Source organism: Crassostrea angulata, chromosome 4, assembly GCF_025612915.1.
Source record: "Crassostrea angulata isolate pt1a10 chromosome 4, ASM2561291v2, whole genome shotgun sequence".
Lineage (NCBI taxonomy): Eukaryota > Metazoa > Mollusca > Bivalvia > Ostreida > Ostreidae > Magallana > Magallana angulata.
The window spans coordinates 39,602,634-39,629,226 of NC_069114.1; the positions used below are offsets into that span (position 1 = coordinate 39,602,634).

Sequence of the window (26,593 nt, forward strand, 5' to 3'; positions counted from 1 at the left end):
TGAAGTTACTAACGAAAGCGTAAACAGTTGAAGTAGTTTATTAATTTCTCTGTCTGAAACATGTGTGCTAAACGGGCGGTTAATATGGGAGGTTAAAACAACACAAGTAGCCTCACTTCACATTCCGTTCAGTGAACAAGTGTTGTACATCGAAGCGAAGGTAAGCGCATTAATATTCATATTCATTATATCCAATGCAAGTAAAAGTAATGATCTAAACGATTAATAAAGGCAAGCAGACTAGAGGCCAAAAAAAAAACCAACCCATACCCAACATTTGATTTCATTTAATGCAAAATACATATAGTTATTTCGTTAATTGTTATACATGTATCATATTCCTCAAATTAATATAAGTATTTTGTGTACAAAAATAAATTCGGTTCATTATAGCTATGCACTGTAAATAAGTTCACTCTGTGTATGCATGTACATTGTATACTACATGTATATATAAATTCAGTCTTGGGTGAGTGAACTATAGGTAATAGATATACTCAAGTTTGATGCTTACAACCTATATATACATTTCTTCTTTCAATGTCTATAGTGTTGTTTGGATTCCTCTTTCAGCCAGCTTTACCACACGCTTGTAAACAAGTATATGAACGATCGACTTTCAATCATACAAATGCACTGGAGAGAGAGAGAGAGAGAGAGAGAGAGAGAGAGAGAGAGAGAGAGAGAGAGAGAGAGAGAGAGAGAGAGAGAGATGAATTTGCTGCAAAAATACATATGACTATATTTGAGTGTACATGTACGTGCATATTGCATTGCCCTTGATCAAAATCCCCTGGCATTTTATAGGTGTTTTTTTTTTTTTTTTAGAAAATGTTAGCGAGCACTAAACTTGCTCGTTGTCAAAGATCTGTACTATTCGGTCTTCTCTACTTCCTTCTTATCATCTCTTTGCCTTGATCACTCGATCGAACCCATTCGTAAGATTTAAAAAATTAACTCCAAATGAACAAAAGGGACGGATACAATTATTGAAGCAAAATATGTATATAACAGATTTTTCAACAAAAAAAGAAATATCTGTAAAAATAATAAGATATAACATTTACAGCTTACCAAATACATGCAATGTGAAATATGTTAATTGATACATTAATTAAACGTGTGGAACCCGTCCGCATCCACTTAAAGCTGAATTGCTTGTCCATTATGAAGCTTTAGTCACTTAATCAATATTTTTGGCATACTCGTCTTCATGAAAATAAAAGACTTTTCGGAATAAACGACAATGTTTATTTCATTTCTACTTTAAGTTCGGCAATATCCATTTCTTTCTCCAGATGATGCATAAAGCAGACCACAAAAATCGAATTTTAAACTGGGAGAACGGGAAAGTTCCAAACGTTATCAATCTGTTTATAATCATAAAACCGATGCCGCGTTATCTATCATATGGCTTTATATGGTTTGATCTAGAGGAATATCTCATTTTCTCTAGAAAAGAATCGAATTAATTGTCTCTTCTGATCAATATGAGTTGTTGTGAGAGGGTATGGGAGTAGACAGTGTTTAGTAACTAAACATTACATCAATTTTCATATATTGTGCAAAATGAATCGATCTGCATCTTTTTCATTCCTTGGAGAATCATCGGCATTGCATCGCAGGAATTGGACCAACATGCAGCTTCGAAGTAAATCTATAGATTGCTTACATAGATACATTGCACATCTACACGTTTTATTACAATGTAAATGCTTGGCCCGTGGAATCACCTGCGTTAATTAGTGATCTGTGCAATCCGAGATTGATCAGACTTGATTAATGGATTGATAACTTACAAACTAGTGTTACAATTCCAATGGGAATTGGAAGCAAAGTTCAAACCAGTGTCATATGACTGCAGGGGATACACTGTATATAACGAAATGGGTATAAAGGTAGGTTCATATACCGCGGTCCACTGCGAAATATAGTAAAGTTACGCAATAAACACAATGCGATGAAAATATGTGTATGCAATAAATTGATATATAGTAATTTTAAAAGTTCATTCTACAACTCTTGGAATTGTTGTACAATATGGCATTGATTGATTGCATGATTGATTTTGATTTTCAAAAGAGGCGAAATTTGTGCATCATCAATCAGCATTAAGTATCATTTTTTATTACAATATTTTTTACATTATCATCGTTTATCACTCTATAGTTTAGAATATAAAATTAAGAACATCTGTAGGCTGTACATGTACAGAACAGAACAAAACGGAACAAAAGTTTCATTTATTTCTAATATAAAGCCCGAAACAGACAGGTATGAAATTATACATGTAACAATTACAACGAACAGACATGCCAATGAATTAGTTAAGAATGGCACTGCTCATTTCAACAATGATCTTGTACTATTTCAGCTAAAAGGAATGCATAAAAAAGTATATGACTACTGTTAACATGAACAATGCGGGCTCGATATTCCGTAAATTAGAATACACTGTAAACAAGCGTGAGAAGTAAGTAGACTGTAGACCGGTGGTTAAGAACTTGAGGAAGAAGAGAAAAGTAAGCAGTGATGAATTCTATGTAATTATATGGTTCAGTATTTTAATGAGGTGTTATTGATTAATCTTTGCAACACATTGTTACGAAAGTATTTTTCATAATGTACATGATACTACATGCCATGTAAAATTGTCTGGTTGTGGGCTAGACTTTTGTCGGGAAATCATTCACGTAGTGTAAAATCTAACGACTTTATTAACGCCTCTCTCACCTACAGTATTTAAACAGATCTATGTGTCACAATGCACAGTAGCAAGGGGCTCATTCATCAAAACATCCCTGGGTCTGATCCTGGTCCGCATCATCTTGTGACAGGTCATTATTTATCACATGACGTAAAGTGAAAGTCGTGTGTATTGGATTCAGCTTTAGTATCTTCTACATGTCAGACAGCATGCATATGTGTCACTTGTATGAAGCTCAATTGACTATCTAGCTGACCAAAAATGAAGGTGGCCTTTATTCAGATGTTGGTCATGGTGCATTTAGAATTATTTCCTTGTCAAGTTTTTACAATCATTGTTTATAATACTGCCTGTATAAGGATGAATTTGATTATGAATATCACAACTCAACTATTACCTGATTTCTGGATTTCTGGTTCCTTGTGGTTCTCTAGACTATATAGCTTCCTATTCTGTATTTTAAATTCTTCCCTTTCCCCATCTGTAACAATTGCCTAATGTACATGTCAATCAACACATCTGCTGCTTATTGACTGTTAAAAATAGATGTAAAATAATATTGTTCTGCATATCCGCTAAATGGATTTTCACATGGATTTGTCTTAGGTCATGTAATCTGCTGTTTGCCCAAGAGAACACTTATTTATGAAGATATAATCGAAATATTACAGTTTAATGTGATCTAGAGGAACATATACATATGTAGTCCATATCGCCCCCAACTACTACATTCCTCTCTCCTTAAATAGTTTTCGACCCCGAAGACTGGACACAAGTTCACCTTGTTACGATTATTTTATAATATGCCGCAACAAGGAAGACCACGACTTCATCTGTTGTAGGAAAGGAGGAATGAGCATATAAATACAATGAAAATATGTGACTAGATTAAACCTGAGACCCTGCAACTCCAGTCAGGAGCTCTACCACTGAGCTTATCCATGGTCCATATAGCCCCAACTACTACTCAGAGAGAGAGAGAGAGAGAGAGAGAGAGAGAGAGGGAGAGCTATTGCTGATGCATACAAGAAAAGTTCTTTTAGCAATTATAATCTATTATGATATTTTCAACAAATAATAATTCACAGGGATGAAACACTGTGTACCCATATACCTGCATAATAAAAATATATTAAAATCTCCTTAAAATTCTCCTTGCAAATAAGATGCTTGAAAGTCCAATGATCTTTCATTCTGATGAAATAGAGTGAAACATTTTAGTTCTTGATGGGATATTGAAATGTTACTTCCATATTCATTTTTTAAAAATTGTCACATATTGGAAATGTTTATTATCTTTGACGTAATTTACTTTAAGGAAATCATTATTTTGCTCTATCTTTCTAGTACATGTAGTTGTGATCATTAAAGGTTGATGAACTCATGATATCAAATGCCCCATGAAATTAATTTGGAAAGGTAATTCATGACCTGTTTATACCAGACATAGGTTGTACAACGAAGTCATGTGTGATTTACTGGATGATGCAGTATAAAGAGAAGTGAATGTACTTTAAAACCACATTGTGGAACAGAGAAATACTGTACTAAATAATCTGCCCTTGTTTACTCTATCAAAACACCATTTGGAAAAAAATCAAATGAACATCAGTATTAAATCTCCAATGTACTAAATGTATTTCATAGTTGTGGATATATTCAGCAGTTGTTTAGATTTATTAAATGCTGTACATGTGAAGTGAAGGACACATATTTTCTATATTTCATAGTTATATTTTATAGTTTATATATAGAGATTATACATGTAATTGGTACATTTTTTAAAAGTTCAATAAGTTTATCTGTAGATGAATGATTTCCCTGCATTGTGATAATTATAGATATAGGATTCCGAACTCTGCGTAAGGTAGGTGACTTTTTTCTAGGTCATTTACTATTGTACAGTGTATCAGTTTACATAGCACACTTTACAAACCTTTTTAAACATTCACACTCTGTCCAAGGTAAAGTACAATGTATGTATGTAAACAAGTCGGGTATTTGGGACTTTAATTTAATTGCTTACTTTCTCTGTAATGGCATGTGAATTGTATGAGGATGTTAGTCACTACACTTACTAGCTATGATATTTCAAGCACATGTCACAAAACAGCTCTACATAGACTCCCAGCATTCTTTCATGTGTTTCCCTCTTTGTGTATACTTAGTACATGTTTGTGATTTTTATCATCTATTTATTTTTAGAAATAGAAAAAAGGCAACATTTTTAAAACCATGTTTACTTTTCCCCCTTCCTCATATTGTGTAGATGATTTATAGAAATGTGTTTGTTTTTGTGGAATGTGTAAAACTAAAACTAGCACTAGCACTTGATCATTAAGCTGTGGACTGGAGGTTTGGGACCAGTAAAAGCTATATAGATGAAGTGATCAGTTGATATTTGCGGTATTGTTAGTTTTGTTGACTTAATTTGTTCTCTGCTATTTTCTGTATTGCAATTCTGATTTATTAATTGCCTCTTGAGTAATCTAGAAAATAAACCTACAGCAATTTTGTAAATAATAAAATAACAGATATTTATAATAGATGCCTGCAGATGATACACATTTAACATAAGCGACAATGAAACCAGTATTACTCATATAACTTATATCATGTTTTGAAAATTGATTTATTTAAATGAGTTTACTAAGATGTTTATATATATGATGAGGGTTATATTAACTATATATATTTATACAGTCATGTAGTTATATACTGGTATTATTTTTTTTTAATGATAAGTGACATTTAAGTTTGTTTGCAGAAATAAGAGGCATGGATTTCTGGATTATTTTTAGCTCCCCTGAGCCGAGAATCAAGTGAGCTTTTCTGATCAAAATTTGCTGTTGTCTGTAGTAAAATTTTCCCAATTTCATCGTCTTCTTGAGAACCACTTGGCCAATTTTAACCAAAGTTGGAACAACAACTTTTTGGGTGAAGGGGATTCAAGTTAATTTCTTTAATTGAAGAGCCACATACTCTTTGAAGTGGGGGAGGGGATAGATTTTTGCCACAATATGTGGTCAAATTTTTGAAATTTTCAAAGAAGAGTAATTAATAAAAAAAAACAATCTTTAAAAAAAATCTTCAGTTGTTCAATTCATGATCCACAAGAGAAGGTTGGAGGCATAATGTGGGATCAAATTTTTACATAGAAATATATAGAAAAAAATATGTAAAAACATTTTTCTCAAAAACCAAATGGCAAGGATTGCTGTAACTATAGTGTGATAGCATCCTTAGGTTGTGTAGTTTAAATTTTAAATCATGATCCCACGGGTAGTGTGGGGGCGCAGTGGGGGATCAAATTTTTACATAGAAATAAATAGAGAAAAATCTTTTAAATCTTCTAAAACACCATTCAGCCAGAAAAACTAAAACTTATGTAAAAGGGAAGGTTGTGCAGATTAAAGTTGTTCAAATCATGATCCCTGGGAGAAGGATGGGTCAGAAAGGGTTAGGAATTTTAAAAGGAATAGATAAAAGTCTTCTAATAAAAATATATGGATATAAGTCAGAGGATTCTTTATTTCTACTTGGGCAATCTATTGTAAAAAATTGTCAAAATATTTTAAATTTGACATTGTTATGCTGAACTGATAAGACTGAGTTATGGCTATTTTTGCTAAGGTGAGGGATGTAGCCCCTGGGCCCTAGTTATAAAATGTCAAGAAATTTAGATGATAATTTTTTTTCAGACTAGTCCCAAATGACAAAGAAAAATGAAGATCATTTGTTTGATTTTTGTCCTGACCTTGTCCTGTGCTATAGCTAGTGAAGCTGTGACATACTCCACCCTCTCTGTTAATCAAACCAATTCAACCAATCACACAGCTGAAAAAATTGAAAAACATCCAGAGGGTGTGGTTTTGGTGGAGATCCGTTATGAAGCCATAAAGGAACCATTTTTTCTTACTTTGGTGGTCTTAATTGCTGGTCTTAGTAAAATTGGTAAGGAAGTTCTTTTTTTTACCAATTAATTACTACATTATGTACCATTGTGTCATTCAGCTTCAACTTATGATGTCAAACCTGAGAAAAAAATCCCAGTAGTAAATATATTTTATTGATCCATAAAAGCAACATGAATACCGGTATTAGTTTAGAGAGAGATGCTTGCAACAAGTATTAGATAACTTTACATTATATTATACATGTATGTATGTACATGTATAGATATCACAATTGTTAATTTAAGAAATAGCAATAAATATGACCTCATCTTTACTGAAGATTTGTTACATGTATCATGATTTTGTAAAAAAACTTTTAAATTAGCAGTAATTTCACCATAATTCACATATTGTCCAGGTTTCTGTTTGTATTTCAGTATGAAACTTCTCTCATGTATGATTTCTGAATGTCTTTATTAATTATCTGCACATACATAATCATATGAACTACAGAACTGATTAATTGCTGAATGTTTACCATCATAAAATGAGAATGCTGGAAATTTTAATGCTTATAACTTTCAAAAGTTTCATAAATTTTTTTGCAGGATTTCACCATGCTGATTTCATATCTTCATATGTCCCAGAGTCTTGGTAACTATTCTTTTATAAATTGCAAAAAACTTTTTGAGCATTTGGTTTTATTTTTAAATGTCAGCATAATTTTGTATTTCCTTATGAATTTTGAAAATGTTGTTAATTGAATGACCACCACAGATTTTGCTGATTTTTAATGATTTTAAATATTTTTAAACGGGGGGGGGGGGGGGGGGGGGGGGGGGGGGGGGCACACTAATAAAATTCTTGTGTTTTGTCCGCTTACTTTTAGGTAAAATATTGAAATATTTCTGTAACATAGTGCTGCTATTTTGCTTTTTATTTGAATTTTGCAAAGAATTATTCCTAACATTTTTCCAGAATAAATAATGTGATATTAATTCAATGTTCATGAATATTACTCTTCTGTTTCTTTTTCTACCTAGCCTCCTGATCATACTTGGAACTATCTTTGGAGGATTGTTCAAGTAAGTTCATTCATAAATTTATGCAGTTGAACTGAGAATGTCATAAATACAAATTGCTGTTCTCACACATTCCCGTCACCCACCCCCATCACCACCACCCCCCCCCCCCCCAAAAAAAAAACACCAAAAAACAAAAAGAAAATAAACACTTAAAGGGCTGCATGTTTATTACAAATAAATCTATTTGTTGATGTGCAATTGAACTTCAATATCCAAACATTATTATCTCTAAAAACATGTAGATTGACATGTTAAAGTAGTGATATGTTTCTTGGACAAAATTAATGTTTCTTTAGTATTTCAATTTCTCAAGCCATTGGATATCTTGATGATATCTTACCAGCAATTGCCACATTCTATCAATTAAGTTAAGATTAAGAGAAGACAATGTTTTTCTGTACACCATTTTTTGAGGGGATTGTAAGTTCCATGGTGATATCAGCAGATTTTTGGGATTGTATTATTTTACAATATGGAAAATGGTCTAAAATTTTAGAAAGATGTACTGCTTGTTCCTGTGTCTGTACATGTATCATTTATATTGTACTAAAACCTTCATATTAACGTGTATTCTTGCAGATTGATCGGGGTTAGTGCGAGTTTGCCAGATTTCTTCACCCCTGAGATTTTCTTCCAATATCTACTTCCACCGTGAGTATTTCTGACTGAACTTAAATCAGCACATATCTTATTCGGAAAGATACTTTGACTTTCTGTTTCTCATTTTTAATATGATGAAATTTTACTCCTAGTTTATACAGAATTTTTTCGTGAATAATTATGAAATTAAATCTAAATGGTTTACACTTACCCAGTAAATGTACATCATAATACATAATGAATAAAGTAAGGAAGTATTTAAAAAGCCAATGAGTATTTAGGGCATTCTTAAAATTGCAAATGAAGTAATAAAGTTATGATGATTATGAAAGTTTAAAGGGTGCATGTGGCCATATTTAGTAAATGGTGGGTTTTCCATCCTGCTTGAAAACAAAAAGGGTCAGTAGAGAAAGGGAAAACATTCTACTTTTGATCAAAATTATATTGTTGTTTTTACACTTAGCTGTTAAGCTGTTTAGATCAACTGTCCATCTAATGCAGTTTTTGTACATTTCAAATTGCAATTCTTAATATTAAGCTCTAGCTGTTTTGAAAATTCCCATGTCAGTTAAGGTGAATTTAACAAGAGAAAATAAAACTTAGGCAAAATTTCTTTGAAAATTAGTTGTAACAATAGGTATTTCATTGTCATGCTTATGATCCCCAGTCAATCAACCTATCTATAAGACCTTTCAGCTGCTAGCTGCTATACATATTGTAGGTTTCAAAATGGAAACCATGTTTTATTATTTTTTTACTTAAAAGCATGCAGGTGTTACACTGTATGTGGAATTTTATATTCTCTATAGATATCTTGATTTTTTTGTTGTACCCTGATAAATACAACTTACTTTTTTTACTATAGTACTAAAGCATTAATAATAAAATTACATATAATGTTAAAATAGGATACCATCTTTTCTTATTTTAAGAAAATGAAAAGTTTTTGTATGTTCTTCTTTGTGTCTATCGTAAAAGACCATATGAAATCCATGTTATGGCGTAAAAAGATGGCATTTAAAAAGATTTAAAATATGCAAACAAATATACACATGATTTAATATGTTAAACCTTTGTAAAGTGTGTTAATTTAGGCTTCAAGATATAATCTGTTTTGCAAAATGTTATTGCTGAATGGCTTCGATCTTCCAAGTGGTTAGAGCGCAACAATTGACAACAGACCACAACATTTTTCTTGAATCACCATTTTCAAGCAATGACTCATGAATCACAATATTGGTCGTCATTTTTAGGCTAAAGTTATCGGTCCTACATGTCAAAATATGACAAAAAAAATTGAAAAGGTCCCAAATTATGAACTTTTTCAATCTCCATTAATTAATAAAAAGTTTTTGTTTTTGATAAATTTTCCACATACCTTTCATAGTTTCGTCACTTTTGCCATATTTTTATTATTTGTTTCATTTAAGACATAGTATAAATGAATTCTCGGTCAATTACCTTAAGCATATCAACTACTGGTATGATCATGGATATTGAATTATTGATATAGCTTGAACTTTTTACCGTTGTAGAATAATACTAGAGGCATCTTTCAGTCTCTTTGACAAAACATTTGCAGACAACCTTGGAAGTGTTCTGATTTTGGCAGTAATCGTAAGTCTGATTTTGGATATTCTTATTAGATTTAAATGTAAAAGGAATTTTGATATTGAATATTTATATTACAATAAAAGTGACATTTATATTGTGACATTTCCATGTGTTTATCGATTAAGCAATTGTTGTAATCAATAAGTATAATATTATACCATATGTTTTTTGGATTTTGTTTAACAACTTGATAATTATTTTTATAATATACTTTTTTTTTTCTTTGTACACCTGTGAAATAAAGTTTTGATTTTCCTTCATCATAATAAAAAAATATGCACATTTTTACTTCAATGTCTTTTAGGGAACAACAATATCATGTTTCTTAATTGGTAAGTGAAGCCTTATGGTAATTTCAACTTACGGTATTTCTTAAAGATTAAGAATTATATTTATAGCCTAGATCAGTAATTAAAGATATGCATTCTTCCTTAATATATAATATTATTTTTTATAACATTGATGCATTCATTTTGAAAAGTTTTATATAGTATATATAACCATGCACCTGTGCTTGAAAGACTTTATTGACTTAAGTTAAATGTGTGTTAATTTTTGACACTAACAATTGAGTTAGTATGGCCTGATTTGGAGCTACATGTATGTGGTACAATGTCCCAGATTCCATACCGACGTTTATGATGTTGTACATCTATCTAAAGAAAAGGTTGTTGTGTTTTCGTTATAAACTTCAGAGCTTTATTTTTTCACCACTAAGGATTGAGTTTGTATGGCCTGATGATTGCTGGAGCTATGGGAACAGTGTCCCAGATTCCAGCGATACAGATATTTGTGTTCTCCTCACTCATTGTGGCTGTTGACCCAGTGGCAGTAAGTACTTATTATTTTTGGTTCATATTTCAACTTGAGATCAAATGGCTTTGATTTAAGACAAGTATTATTTAAATTTTAAGGTAAAGCATGAAAATTAAAATCTATGTTTTATATACGCACAATTCTTTAAAAAAAGAGAAGGAAAAACTTGTTATGATTGTCTTAACAACTCTTCCATTGGTCAGGTGCTGGCCGTTTTCACAGAGGTCGGAATCAACCCCACCCTGTACTTCTTAGTGTTCGGCGAGTCTCTGCTCAACGGTTTGTCCTGCATTTATAAACTGTCTGAAGTGAAATTAAAAGAACATCTTTATTTTCAAGTGGAAAAATCAAAGATTTTCACACAACAGTGTTACTCAATTCTAAACTGTAGTGAAATGAGATAACTATACATTAATTTAAATCAATCAGGGTTAATTTGAGGCAGCAAGAGGCAAAATAAGTAATTTTCTTTAATTAAACATCTTTTAAAAATTGCCAGTACTGCAGTCCTTTCACTCAAATTATTTGATTTTAATATTTATCTGGTTTTGAAATATTGTTGGGTTTTTTTAACAGATGGTGTAACTGTGGTTTTGTATAATGTAATGCAGACATACAACAGATTACAAGCAGAAGGGGGGACAATTGATGCCACACAGGTACATGTAATAATAGATATAAGCAATCTGTAATTTTGAATAAAAAAAAACTTCTTTGTGATTATTAGCACACTCCACTTACTCAATGATCATCATGCATGTTAGCTCTGTTATAAGGTGGTATGGGACACCTACATGTTTTGATTTACTATTTATTAGAATAAACTATAAAATCAAGTGTAATTTTTAGATATATAGTTTTTTCCAAACATTGTTTTAAGCAAAAGTTTGTCAATTTTAAACCCATCTCTCAATAAAGGATTTAACTTGAAAATAACTGTTTTCTTACAAACTTTGTCTTGTTTTCATTGAGTAGACATTTCTACAAACATTTTATTTTAGTATTGATTGTTGCTGATTATTTGTACATGTATGTTAGGTGCTATATGGCTTACCTTTAAGTTGAAATTGATTGCAAATGTTCATGTTTGTTCATCATTTTCATATTTATTTTTTTTATTTGAATGTAAAAATTTACCACTGATAGTGTATTGTGGAATTTAATGACTGATGTAATTTGTAATTTTTTTTTTAATTTCAGGTCGTGCTGGGAATTGTTAAGTTTTTTATTGTTGTCATTGGTGGCCTTGTTATTGGGATTTTAGTTGGTTGTTTATCAGCTCTGCTTACAAAGTTCACAAACACTGTCAAAGGTACATAACTATATATGCTATTTTATTCATGTTGCCAATTTTTGAAAATGAGGTAATCAACCCATTTTCTGATATAAAAGTCTTTTTTATCATAAAGACTTAACATAATTTTTTTATGTGTGTGTGATTTTTTTTGCAATAACAAAGCTTTCACAAAAACTGTATGAATCAAAGTTACATTGAAATGACAGGATATGAATTTCAAATTGTTTCTTCGCATTATTAGCTGCTACACGTGCAGTTTGAAAAAAAACTTACAGCCATTGTCTTTGCTACAACTACCCAAACCATATTTAAGATATCTTGGAGCAGTAAAGTAGGTTTAAAGTACTGTTCAAGTTTATTAGATACATGCATTATCAATAAATGAATATTCAGTTACATAACTAAATGTGTAATCCGTTTTTGCACCATGTACATGTAGAATTGCACATACAATATAATATTTGTGTATGACTTATAGAGATGATGCTAAAAGAAAAGCTTTCCCCACAGTTTATTTATCCTGCAATGACAATAAAGGTGCTTCTAACTCTCAAAAATGACCTTTTTCCAACGTATCTATATATATGTGCTTATAAAATTTACCTGTTTGCAGTGTGTGACTAACCAGTCAAAACAAATTTGATTTTTTCAGTTGTTGAACCTTTAGCAATATTTGGAATGGCTTATCTCGCTTTTCTACTTGCTGAATTATTTGAGTTTTCTGGAATTATATGGTATGTTTTAAAAGCACATTTTTGTTATTAATAATTTATGTCCAATGAAAAAGAAAAAGTCTGAAATTTTAGATAAGCATAATTTGGAGATATGTTTTAAATTTACTTATAGCTTAGAACAGTTACTATGTGCATGTTTAAGTTCAGATCCTGTGTCATTTGGTAGTGAATGAAAACATAATGAAGGATTTTTATTAAATTAATTTGATATTAGCCTTAGAAATACAAAAAGAAGTAAAAAACCCAATTTTTTATATACAGAGTTTTCACTTCAAATGATTAACCACCTTTATTTGAGAAATAAAATATTCTTACAAAAAATCAGATTTTTCAATCAATTAGTTGAAATGTGTACAGTTTGGTAAGTTTACACTGACAGTCTTCTGCTTCATGTAATTTTTAGGTGAATTTTATTCAACAATGTTTTCTACTCTTTAGTATTATTGGATGTGGCTTGGTACAAGTAGCTTACTCCTTCCAGAATATTACTCAAAAATCCCGAGTAGCAATCAAGTATTTCACCAAAGTACTAAGGTACTTTATGTTTTTATTTTGTTGTTATTTATACGTAAAAGTTTTTGTTATTTATTATCATGCAGTAAGTAAAGCTGGCTTATAGGTAAATTTGATTAATTTTAATATACTTGTAAATAACTTGTGTATATGATCCTTCATATTTTACCATAATTTGTAATTTATGAAATAAGGGAATCTGTGATATTTGAACTTAAGGTATCTGACCCATATTTGGGCCTAATTTTTCTTATCTTGAATATCGTTCTTGAATTAAATACTCTGGTATTAATTCAAAGCATTTTGGAGAAGAAAAAGATTGCTGAGAGAAATTTTCAAAAATATTGTTAACTAAGCAGTAATTTATTAATGAAGATTGCATTAACGTCTATGGGGACAAACACACTTTTTAGAATAAAAAAGTAAATACAAAGAATATCAATAATGCTTCAGTGGAAGGATGTATTTAATCATAAGAAATAGAAAAACTATTTAAAATAAATTAAATACCAAATACAATTTTTTTGAATTAATTTTTTTATTAAAAGCAAGGGGGGTGGGGGGGGGGGGGGCAATTCTTCAAGAAAAAGAAAAGGTCATTTATAAGGACATATTCCTCTCTTACATATTGATACTTAAACATGAAAATTATGTCAAAATATGCAGAGTAAGAAGCCCATACACATCTGTAATGCACCCAGATTCATTTAATCTGGTGCTATTATGGATCGGATACCTTAAATTTCTTGTTTCTTGTTTCGGCAGATTTATAAAATTCAGAAATAGGAATAGAAATAGGCTGAGAAAACAATGTAAAGATATTACAGTTTAATTTGAATTAGGGTTGAAATATTTTCAAATTATTTTACAGTTGTTGAAACTTTTGTGCAAATTTGTTTTGAACCGTGAACCCATAGACAAAATTAAAGCACTGCATACTTAATAAAAGTGAAATACATACCAAGAAGTAAACAATACATGTATTTTTATTTATTTATCCTAGTACTACATCAGAGATTATTATATTCCTGTTCCTGGGGCTAGCCCTGGTCACAGAACATGACTGGCAAACCGGATTCGTCTTGTGGACCCTGGTGCTCTGTATAGGTTTCAGATTTCTAGGTAAAATGCAAAAAGAAGGGACAGATAAGCTGTAAAACAATGTAATCTATAAACCTTAAAATTCTCTCAATTCATCATATCTTATTTATAGCTTCTTCATTTTAAAATTCAAGTCCATGCTTTTAGTTTAAAATTTTATTTTTTATTTGATAGACGTTTTATTAATGATACTTGGCCTTTTAATCTAAGATGTTTAAATGAAAACCATTGCATACAGTGTACCAAGAGTAATAATTGTTGACTTCTCATATCTTTTTACCTAAAACTTTAGAGAACATCGTAAATTAGTTTGGTTGATATATATTTGCTGTTCAAGACTGTTACAATTTTTAAAATTTTACAGTTGTCTACGCCATAACATTCTTGATTAACAAGTTTGACACGTACAGAGTTCGGAAGATAGGATACGATGAAATGTTTATCATGGTAAGTTGTGTTAAGGTACCTCACTACACCCAGACTTATACTTTTTAAGACTCTACGTCACAAGATGGAGATTAAAATGTTTTGTTGAACTGTTTATATGGTTTGATTGGGTTGTATATCGTCGTAGCTCAATGGATAAAGTATTGGGTTTCTGAACTGCAGATCATGAGTTTGAATCGCCTGGGGCTTTTGTTCATGTTAACTGAATTAAATTTTTGAAAATGTAATTTTTCATCCAAAATTGCACATTTTTTGCCTATTTGACTTAAATACTTCTTATCCATTATGAAATCTATCATAATCAAGTAATTTTCTGCTGATTTGAGAAAATATTTCAAGGTGTAGTGAGCCACCTTAAGGAAAAAAGATACCAGTTGTCTGAAAAAAAATTCTGCATAAATTATAATTATGAAGTGTTGAATCCTATTCTGGCCTTCTTTTAGCCCTTTTATTTCTCTGTTAACCTTTAAATAATGTTCCTCTCATTAGAGTTATGGTGGGCTTCGTGGAGCCGTCTGCTTCTCGTTGGTTGCGCTACTGGACAAGAATGAATTTCCAGAAAAGGACATGTTTGTCACCACAACGCTGTTTGTGATCCTATTCACGGTCTTCTTCCAGGTAAGGTCTCCAATAGTCTTCTCAAACAATTTATATTTGGGTCTTCCTAAACCTCTTTTAGTGCATTAAATGGTAAATCATTGTTTCATAGTGTAAATCATACATGTAGGGTTAAAAATGAACATATTATATACCAGTAATTGACATGCACATGGTTTTAGCATACTTTGCAAAGCAAAACTCAATAAAAAAATTGCTTTTAAACCTAATATGTCATTAAGTTATCTTTCTTTAAGGAGAGAAGTAGTTCTAAAATGGTTGCCTGAAATATTAATGAAATATTGATATTTTCATAGGGTGCCACTATCAAACCCATTGTTAATGCCTTACGAGTGAAACTGGCTCCTGAGGACCAAAGTCCAACTATGTACACAGTTCTTCATGAAAAGGCTAGCACATATAAATTCTTATCTAATATACGTACAGAAAGTTTGGATTTCCATCTATTTATTAGCTAAATCAATTTTTTTTCAAAAACAAAAAGAATGTTGTTAATTTGATTAGGTTTCACTTTTACTGAACTTAATGGAATATGTTTATAAACATGTTTATAAATATTTCTTATCTTATTGTGTTCTTTTTCCAGATAAACGATCACCTGATGGCTGGTGTTGAAGAAGTATTGGGATACCTTGGAAAGTTCCAGCTTAGAGTACTTATTAGCATACCCATATTAATCATTACTACATTAAGAATTGATCGGTGTTATTTTTATTCACTTTTAAATTATGTCAATGTGAAAAAACTCTTAACTCACTGACATTAATCAGAAAATAGGGTTAATTTCTGCTTGTTCACAAGTTATTTGGAAATTGAGAAAAATACATGTGATATAGTATTCTATTTGAAGACAATGAATTTGATATCTGTTGGTTACATTTAATTTTATTGTAGAATGAAGTAAAATGTAGTATTGTTATATAGCAAATAATTTCTATTTGATAGGAAAAATTTCATTATTTTGATGACCATTATGTTCGAAAACTATTGCTGAAAAATCCTAATGGAGAAGATGGAGCAGAACTAATAGTAAATTATGAGAAACTTGTAATGAAGTAAGTCAACTGTAGTCTGTTCTATGTTATTTAAAAACAAGAGGCCCAGGGGCCACATCGCTCACCTGAGCAACAATTGCCTTAATTCTGATCAAATTAGCATTACAGTATTAAAATATCTTGACAACTGAGTACAGTAGATCTTGCTAAAAAAATTGAAAATCTGCCAATTTTTATCAACCTCTTATTTTTTGGTAAATACCAAGCCCCTTTTGTTGTTGTACCTGTAAGAAGATTTGTCTCTATTCCTATATACCCCCCCCCCCCCCCCCATTTCATGGCCCCATTTTTCTCTAAGGAATCATGGTTTCATCAGACTTAAATCTGCATAACCTTTGCTTTCACACTTAGTACTGAGTTTTGAACCGAACACTTTCCCAGAATAGTTTTAAAGATTTTCTCTTTATATTCCTATGTAAAAATTCAAACCGCCATCACGGTCCCGCCCTACCAATGGGGACTGTGATTTTGCAAACTTGAATTTACACTACCCGAGGATGCCTCTACACAAGTTTAAACCCTTTCTGGCCAAAAATTCTTTAAAAAGAAGATTTTTAAAGATTTTCTCTATATATTCCTAAGTAAAAATTCATCCCCCATTGTGGCCTCACCCTACCCCTGGACTATTATTTAAACAAACTTGAATCTATATGATCTGGGGATGCTTCCACTCAAATTTGGGCTTTCCTGGCCTTATAATTTTGAGAAGAAGACTTTTAAAGATTTTCTCTATCTATAAAAATTCATCCCCCATTGTGACCCCGCCCTACCCCCAGGGACCATGATTTGAACAAACTTGAATCTACACTTCGTAAGGATGGTTACATGCCAATTTGAGATTTCTTGGCCAAATATTTTTGAGAAGAAGATTTTTAAAAGATTTTCTCAATATATTCCTATGTAAAACTTGATCTCCCAATTGTGGCCCCACCCTACCCCCGGGGATCATGATTTGAACAAACTTGAATCTACACTACCTGAGGATGCTTCCATTTCAATTTGAGCTTTTCTGGCCTAATAGTTTTTGAGAAGATTTTTAAAGATTTTCTCTATATATTCTTATGTAAAACATGATCCCCCTATTGTGGCCCCACCCTACCCCCGGGGACCATGATTTGAACAAACTTGAATCTACACTATCTGAGGATGCTTCCACTCAAATTTGAGCTTTCCTGGCCTAATAGTTTTTGAGAAGACTTTGGCTCAGGTGAGCTAAAAAAGGTTAAGTTTACAATACAATAAGTTGTTAAAGTTGGTTTCTGGAAGAAGAGACTTTGAAAATTTTCTTAATAAATATTGAAATTTTTTTTAGTTTTTTAATCATTAGTTTTTAAGATCTGTGTACAAACATAGAATTGTGAGCAAATCTCTGTATCTTGCTTATGATTCGAAGCTAAACACTCAAATATGGTTAGTAAATAGAAATTGTAAACAATTAAACACAAGAAACATGCACTATAACAAATAAAGAACACAATTTATTTTTTCGAAATGAATCATATATATACATGTACATGTATATACCTACATATTTCCGACAGCGATATCAAACTCTATTTAAACTGAATAAACTCCAGAAAATGCCGAGCATCTCAACAAAACCTATTGCATTAATATACCATTACGCAAAATATAATGCCGAATTACCGATAGAATGAATTGTATTTCAGTACTTTTTAGATACATCAGATGTTGCTTAATTTGCGCAGGTAAACAGTAAACTGTTTGATTTACCGAAGTCTCTGTTTGATTTGATACGTAAAAATCACGAAATACAGACGATAGTTCCCAGGTTACAAAGCATAAATAATGAAAACGAAACGAAAATCAGATCAAGCTAACACCAACGTCATGTGTGAAAACTGTCAACGTGAAATATTTAGCCTCAATTTACTTCACAAAATCAGCACCAATATATTTTGCATGTTTCAAAACTTTCCCTTCATTCGCGAACTGTTGCACAACAAGCAAATTCATCATAGTCAGATCGACCCTTTTTCGTATAATGTCGTGGCTGCTTTAAACAAAGAACCTCGTTTTAAATGTATGGAATACGAGTCTTGGTAAAATGGGTACGCAAACCCGGGCCGTGGCAAAATAAAAGCCGGGGCAGATCGGCAATCGTCAATTCCAAATACGCATTATTTTGCAGCAATAATTACAGCAAATACATATATACTGGTCCATCAAATATCCTGAAATTTTAATGAGATTGGCAGATTAATAACTGCCAATCTTTTGTTTTGCCCAGGCCAAGTCTTGTCTACCCATTTAACCGGATGCCGAATCCGAAGCCATTAAACTGATTGAAACACGCCTTTCCTTTATTATTATTTTCGTAATAACTCAGATTTGAAACAGAATTAGACCTTAATTTTTGCAATTTATATTTCCTTCCCATAAAGATAATTTATGCTAAACAACGTTGAATTGGAATCAGTAGTTCTTGAGAAAAAGATTTTTTAAAATGCACCCCCCCTTTTTCTACAGTTTCAAGGTTTTCTCCGCTTTGAATACAGATCGGACTTTTATTTCTGCAATTTATATTCGCCCTCCCATAAGGATGCTTTGTGCCAAATTTGGTTGAAATTGGATAAGCGGTTTTAGAGAAGAAGTCCAAAATGTAAAAAGTTTACAGACGGACAGACGGACGACGGACAAAAAGTGATCAGAATAGCTCATTTGAACTTTCAGCTAAGGTGAGCTAAAAATACATATACCCGTGAAAGGAAAAATATCCAAGATATCTTCATTGAAACTTAACATTTTTCACAGAAACAAAAACAGAATTCTTACTAGATTTATAATGGAAAATGTTGACATCTTTTCTCAATTTGGAAGTCACTTGGAATAACGCGCAGTTTTCCCGGTAATTTTCAAAGCTGAATTCCTGTGGACTTCTTTATTTTTAGCTGTGTATTAAGGGGCATTTCAAAGGCGAAATCTTGGAGATTTTTCATACTTTTGAATGAACACGGTTCAAACTCTAAGATATAAATGATTATAGAGTAATTAAGTTAGATTATTTTGAATGAATCAATAGTCATATTTATGGTTTGTTAACTAGTGAAAGGTACTAAAACAGTTTTAATCGTTTGCCAAGTGTAAACCTGTATCAACAATGAAAACCATTGAATCCCAATATTCTGAATAGGTTTTTATTTGTGCCTTTATTTGACTGGAGTGTTTATGAAAAATTGTACCAATTCATATGTATTTCAGAGAACATTTCAAGAATCTACATCTTTGTGGAGCTGCTAATATGCCAAAAGTTCCCAGTGACCTGTAAGCATCATTTGGAATAATTTATTCTATTTAAAGAATCAATTAACTGAATCTGTATATTTTCTCATTATTTCAAAATGGGCTATTTCCTATAAAAAATGAACTGTGTTTATGTTTAATTTGTACAGGAAAAATGTAGATAGTACAGCCATTTTACTGAAATTAGAAGTTGATGAAGATGAGGATGAAAAGAGTACAGATAATGTCCCACGTACGTATTTTATTAATGACTTTTTATTTAGTGGAACTACTTGTTAAATACATGTTGGTTACATTACAACTGTGTAATGATTTCCTACGTGATTACAGTTCAGTAAAGCTGACCCTATAATATCACCCATATTGTTACGATCAAATATATATATTCATTATCCGAGATTTGTAAAGCGTCATATTCTTACGTTATTTTGTATTTTCATTTTGAAAACAATTCAGTTATTTTTAAATTAGGAAACTATTCAAGTACTCTTTTTTATTTGTTTTTTTTTTGGTTAATTTTCCTGCGACTTATATATTATAAACTGAAAAGCTTTTAATAAATGGGTTATTAGATTAATAAACGAATGTTCAGTCAATGCTTCAATATATCATTAATGATTTTAGTGATTGTAACTAAAGGTAAGTATATTGAGGAAAAACTCCTCTTCATTTAAACCCTACCCGTGGGATTGTGACTTTACACAACGAAAACCCTTCTCCAAATGAATTTATTTCCAACATTTCTTCTATGTATTTTTATATGTAAATAAAATTGTACATAAATATTTTTCCGTTTTAGCCGCAGTATTGAGACCACACGGTGATCGTGTTGTAACTTATGGTAAAACAGTTTTAGCGTATTTTTCTTTGATGCTTTAATACATTTCTTAGAGTTTGTGGGGACTTAATTTCTTGCTTCTATTATTTACTTCAAAAATTGCACTATGATCAAATATTAAAGGAAACAAATTTGCTTTCTCACTCAATATTGTTTAGCTGTCGTAATAACGGAAAAAATTACTTTAAAAAAACTAAGCAAAAACTTTGTTTTATTGAAGTCGCTGGTCAGCTTTTGATGACATTTCAAATAATATTTTACAAAAAGAAATATCCCCTAAAATATTGAGTTACAGTTGTCAATAAACAAGTTAAAGACGTTATAGCCCGTAATTCTATGTTAATATTTTAACATGTTAAGTTTGTGCAACGATTTGTAACTAGCTGGTACTTCAACATTCAAATCTTGGTTGAACATTATAAAACAATTAGAAAAAAAAGATAAATTTGAGCATTTTTACTTTGTACTATACACTTTTCTCCACTGTGCATATGTGAACTTTTGAATGTTTTATTCTCACACTTTATTTAACACAACTCACATATTTTTAAGTGTTTATAGCAAATTATGATACTATTGCATAATCGATTTTGTAAGGTACTAAAACTCTATATAAGTTCTTTATAGTAAAAAAGTATAATTTAATAGGAGGAGAGCAGCCTTCAGCTAAATATAGTAAGAAAGTATAATTTTCAGCTTGTCAGATCTCTCTCCCACCCTCTTTCACTGGATTTATTGAGTAACCTGTCTAAGCCTATTTGAATACGCGTGTAATCTAGCAGTTATAAAAGGCTTCGCAAAAACAATGCACACATTGTCTGAAAACTGCGTACCGTTACCAAGGTGACATTTTCCTTGTATTTGTATATGATGTTATTATCTACATAACAAAAAAGACGTTTTGCAACTAACCTGAAAAATACATAAAAATATAAAAATTTTGACAAGTTCTGAACCCTTCTCTTTGGCAGTGGCAGTGCCGACTTGTAATTATTTCAAATTTTTAAAGCATTAATTTGATACTCTTTCCAGACGATATTCGTTTAGACAGGTTCCATTGTGTACACGTATAGTACGTATGCGTGTTTATATTCACTTCTTCACTCAGTTACTTAATTTCTTCTTCTTTTGTTGTCGTTAAATTAAATTTTGTCTGTTTTAGCAGCATTGATTCAATTAAACCCATCCTTCATATGTGAAGGAAATCTCGTCGATCACTTGGATGAAATTTTAAAACTCGGCGTCACCTATTACGTTTACTGAATATAACTAATGTTTAGGAAAAATTTAAAGAAATATTCAGTGCAAGTGCCAGAAGTTGTTTTTTACGCTTAAAAATAAGTGCCAGGAAAAAGATACGGGTACTATTCTTTGGATCATAATATATAGGTTTTAGCATTGATAAAGGGTTTCTTCGAAATTAATTTTAAAAGTAAACGTTTTGATTATAAACCACTTGCTTAAATTGAATCAAGCAAGTGGTTTAGGAATGGTTAAACGATACGATCGAAATAGTTTTGTCTGCCTCATTAAGATTGAGAATTTGTAAAATATATAATGCCTGTGGTAACTGGGGTTGTTGGATTCTTTCCTTCAAACTTTCTTTGTGATTTCCATGTCTTTATGATTTATTTTACATTTAAAGTTCTTTGCTTTTCTATTTCTTTATAAAATATCTTTATTAAATAAAGGAGGAGTAAAGCTCATGAAAACAAACTTATTGTTGAAATCTTATTGTTGAAATTTAAATTCGTTGTTGTAGTTTTTGCAAATTATTCAACAGCATTAATCATCCAGATGTGAAATAAGTTTAAAATTTTGTTTTTTTAAATACACGGTAAACAGAGACATTACATGTTATTCGACTTTCATTTTCATGAACTGTGGAATTCAATCTTCTTTCAAAGATCGGAGCACATCCTCGAGCCACCCGATTTCTATACAAATAGGAGGAGAGCAGCCTTCAGCTAAAGACTTTAGGAACATGTTAAATGACTCTATGCGGACTCCTTCAATGCTGGTAAGGTTACCTCTTCTTATTACACTACGAAGCACAATCCTTCAAACACTTTGCAATGATTTCCTTCTCAAAAGGTGAAATTTAAAACAAACATTGAAAAACCAGAAAAAAAGGCAAGTGATACAAAAAGAGATTAGAAGTACTCCTAAATTTGAAATTTTCTTTTCCTATAAAATGTGTAATTTTTTAATTTATGCATTGTACATCTTCTTTCAGTAAAAATAAGCAAGAAGGATTTTTTTATCGACTCTTCCCCATTTACTGAAGAATTTTATGTTGAAATCAATTGAAAAATTTTGCATTTGAAATAAGTTTGATTTATTTAATGTTATAACAAAATTTATCGTCTAAAATGTCTGTTTTTTACTGTATAATAGCTTAAGTCACTATATTGTTTTTAGGTTCCAAACAAGAGGTTTGAAGACCAGATAAAAGAGGCTCCCAAGTTTGATTTTGAAAACTTGAAATTCAGACGAAGATTTAATAACCGCCTGCAACGAATGAAATCCATAAGGAAAATGCCAGAAAGAGCACTTTCTTGGGCCGAAAGCGATTCTGATCTGTGTCGAGCAAGATCAAATAATCATAAAGCAGGTCGAGCACAGAAAGCTATGACAATGGACTATTCTCCCATGGAGGGGGATAGAAGTTTCGACACTTCATTAGTGAATCAAACAATTCCAGAGGATGATGTCTTCGAAAAGGAGCATAGTGCTGAGGATAAACCACTTTTGAAGGATGACACTGACTCTAAAGAACCAAAGCAAGAGGATCAGAGTACACAGGCAGCCAAAAAACTTACCCATGATGCTCTTCACCGCCAGGACGCTGTGGATAATATCCCACTGTCGAACGTCCACGTTCAGAGAGCGAATTCAGAATGATGATTAAATAGATTCCCAATATAGCTCTTATAAACTTAATATTATTTATGAAAATACATGTTGAGATATGCTCCAGTGAAAGGATTTCAAATATGATGTGCATGCTTGACTTCATTTTATATCATTTCAGTAGTAATTAAAGTTTACTAATTTTTCTGTTATATTTATAGACTAATGAGAGTTTTAATGGTTTTTATTTATGCAGTAGTGGATAAGCTCATATAAAGTATTAATATAATGTAGGTCTGCCAAATTTTCTCAAGGTTTTGCATTGGTTTTTACTCGCAGGAATTCTCTCTGGGGGTCATAATTTATTTTCATTTTCAATAACTTATGCAACTGATTGTGCGTGTTGTTTCAAATCATGATATTTTGAGCAATTATTGTTGGCAATAAAGTACTTATTTAAAATAAAACGTTTATTCAATATCCAACGGGTGATAGAGCTCTAGGTCTCAGCTGATATTCTTGAATTTTGTCTACAACTTTTTTTTTTTTAAACATTTATTTTGTTTGAGTGATTTTCATTATATAGTTATTAGTATATAGAAACTAGGATATTTTAAAATCATGTACAGCTTGTGTGCTAGTTATTAGGCTCAGTTAATATTCTGGAATTTTGTTTACAACTTCTTTTTTTTTTCTTTGTTTAATATTTATTTTGTTAGAATTATTTCATTCAGTAGTTATATAGAGCCTTGGGTATTTTAAAATAATGTACAGCTTAGGTGCTAGATACAATATTTATGTGATGCTAATTGATTTTATAGGTGACAGATGTAAAAAGTATATTTTGTAGAAGTATTTCTATTTATTGTATTACTTAAACATATCCATGTATATACTTGCCGATGTGTATCTGAAGAATTTGGAACTAAATGATATGCATAACTGACTTAGAATAAATCGTTTATAAAAATGTATGGCATGGCATGTATACAAAGAACTAAATTTAGTTTAAGTTTATGGACTGTAAACCTTTGTTTACAAATCGTAAACTATAGTTAAATATTCGTTAGCTCTAGTTTTCATCTGTAAAACAATATCTAATGGGTGTAAGCTGTAGATAACAAAAGCTTTTCTAAGTTCATCTGTCTATAGATAAACGTTAACAATAGATTTTGCTGATGAATAAAGATTCCCGATTGTAAACTGTATTTTACATTCGTTAACTGTAGTCAAGAGTTGTTAGTCATAGTTTTAGTATATAGTGTACACTCCTGAAACATAAATGATCGCATTAACAATGGTTTACAGATGTGGAATATATATTACGTAAACTATAGTTTACTGTATGTAATCTACAGTTAGCCTCTGATTAACCTAATTGACTGTGAAACTATGTTTAGCTCATTTTTTTCATAGATTTCAATGCTTTACATGGAAGTAGATTGGTTTATATCAAAACAAAAGCAAAGAAATATAAAAATTTAAATGAAGAAACACGTTTTTTAATTGTGAGTATTACATAATCTGATGGTATCTCTTTATATAGAAGTGTTTCTAACGTGTCTATTTACAATCCCACTCAAACATGGATGGTGTAAGACCTTTGTATTAATACTCAAGTTCGACACTTTCATTGAATAACAAATCACAAATGCAATGTAAACAACCTACCGCTTTATCAATGCATAATAAAACCGTTACATGTATATTCAATATGTATGTCAAATAAAATGACTGGTTAGTATGTATGTTTTGTGCCATATATGTATTTTGGAATTGTGTTAAACATAAAGCTTACAAAAAGTGCACTATATTTATCATATATGGCAATTATGTTAATCAATTAAGTGCTATAAAATGTGTTAATACAGCAATTAAAATAAAGGCTCTACGATGTACATGTAAAAGTTGTCATGGTAGATCATGAATGCTTTTTAGCTCACCTGAGCTGAAAGCTCAAGTGAGCTATTCTGATCACATTTTGTCCGTCTGTCCGTCCGTCTGTAAACTTTTTACATATTGAACTCCTTTTCTAAAACCGCTTATCCAATTTCAACCAAATTTGGCACAAAGCATCCTTATGGGAGGGCGAATATAAATTGAAGAAATAGAAGTCCGATCTGTATTCAAAGCCGAGAAAACCTTGAAACTGTAGAAAAAGGGGTGCATTTTTAAAAATCTTTTTCTCAAGAACTACTGAGTCCAATTCAACGTAGTTTAGCATAAATTATCCTTATGGGAAGGAAAATATAAATTGCAAAAATTAAGGGCTAATTCTGTTTCAATTCTGAGTTATTACGAAAATAATAATAAAGGAAAGGCGTATTTCAGCTTCGGGTTCGGCATCCGGTAAAATGGGTCGGCAAGACTAGGCCTGGGCAAAACAAAAGATTTGCAGTTATTAATCTGCCAATCTCATTAAAATTTCAGGATATATTTGATGGACCAGTATATTTGTATTCGCTGTAAATATTACTGCAAAATAATGCGTATTTGGAATTAACGATTGCCGATCTGCCCCGGCTTTTATTTTGCCACGGCCCGGGTTTGCATACCCATTTTACCAAGACTCGTATTCCATACTTCTAAAACGAGGTTCTTTGTGTAAAGCAGCCATGACATTATACGTAAAAGGGTCGATCTGACTATGATGAATTTGCTTGTTATGCAACAGTTTGCGTATGAAGGGAAATTTTTGAAACATGCAGAATATATTGGTGCCGATTTTGTGAAGTAAATTGAGGCTAAATATTTCACGTTGACAGTTTTCACACATGACGTTGGTGTTAGCTTGATCTGATTTTCGTTTCGTTTTCATTATTTATGCTTTGTAACCTGGGAACTATCGTCTGTATTTCGTGATTTTTACGTATTAAATCAAACAGAGACTTCAGTAAATCAAACAGTTTACTGTTTACCTGCGCAAATTAAGCAACATCTGATGTATCTAAAAAGAACTGAAATACAATTCATTCTATCGGTAATTCGGCATTATCTTTTGCGTAATCATGGTAATGGTAGATTAATGCAATAGGTTTTGTTGAGATGCTCGGCATTTTCTCGAGTTTATTTAGTTTAAATAGAGTTTGATATCGCTGACGGAAATATGTAGGTATATGTATGATTCATTTCGAAAAAATAAATTGTGTTCTTTA

At 31.4% G+C, this 26,593-nt stretch overlaps 1 protein-coding gene across 7 annotated transcripts; it reads left to right on the forward strand.

Annotated features, from left to right (window-relative positions):
• LOC128179764 (Na(+)/H(+) exchanger beta-like) lies at positions 1-25,345 on the forward strand. Of its 7 annotated transcripts, XM_052847338.1 has the most exons (26): positions 2,508-2,522; positions 4,549-4,574; positions 6,409-6,661; positions 7,212-7,257; positions 7,647-7,688; positions 8,268-8,339; positions 9,824-9,905; positions 10,207-10,234; positions 10,621-10,733; positions 10,922-10,997; positions 11,295-11,377; positions 11,919-12,030; positions 12,668-12,749; positions 13,188-13,283; positions 14,266-14,384; positions 14,728-14,810; positions 15,300-15,428; positions 15,725-15,817; positions 16,015-16,080; positions 16,374-16,483; positions 19,706-19,768; positions 19,897-19,979; positions 20,547-20,588; positions 21,234-21,260; positions 22,493-22,605; positions 23,007-25,345. In XM_052847338.1, exons 3-26 carry the CDS (start codon positions 6,433-6,435, stop codon positions 23,487-23,489), a joined length of 2,472 nt encoding a protein of 823 aa, XP_052703298.1. In that variant the 5' UTR covers positions 2,508-2,522; positions 4,549-4,574; positions 6,409-6,432; the 3' UTR covers positions 23,490-25,345. The 7 variants fall into 7 exon arrangements, with proteins under 7 accessions (XP_052703297.1, XP_052703299.1, XP_052703296.1 ...); XM_052847337.1 differs by lacking the exons at positions 2,508-2,522; positions 4,549-4,574 and adding an exon at positions 1-160; XM_052847339.1 differs by lacking the exons at positions 2,508-2,522; positions 4,549-4,574 and adding an exon at positions 1,737-1,898.
• The last annotated feature ends 1,248 nt before the right edge of the window (positions 25,346-26,593 follow it).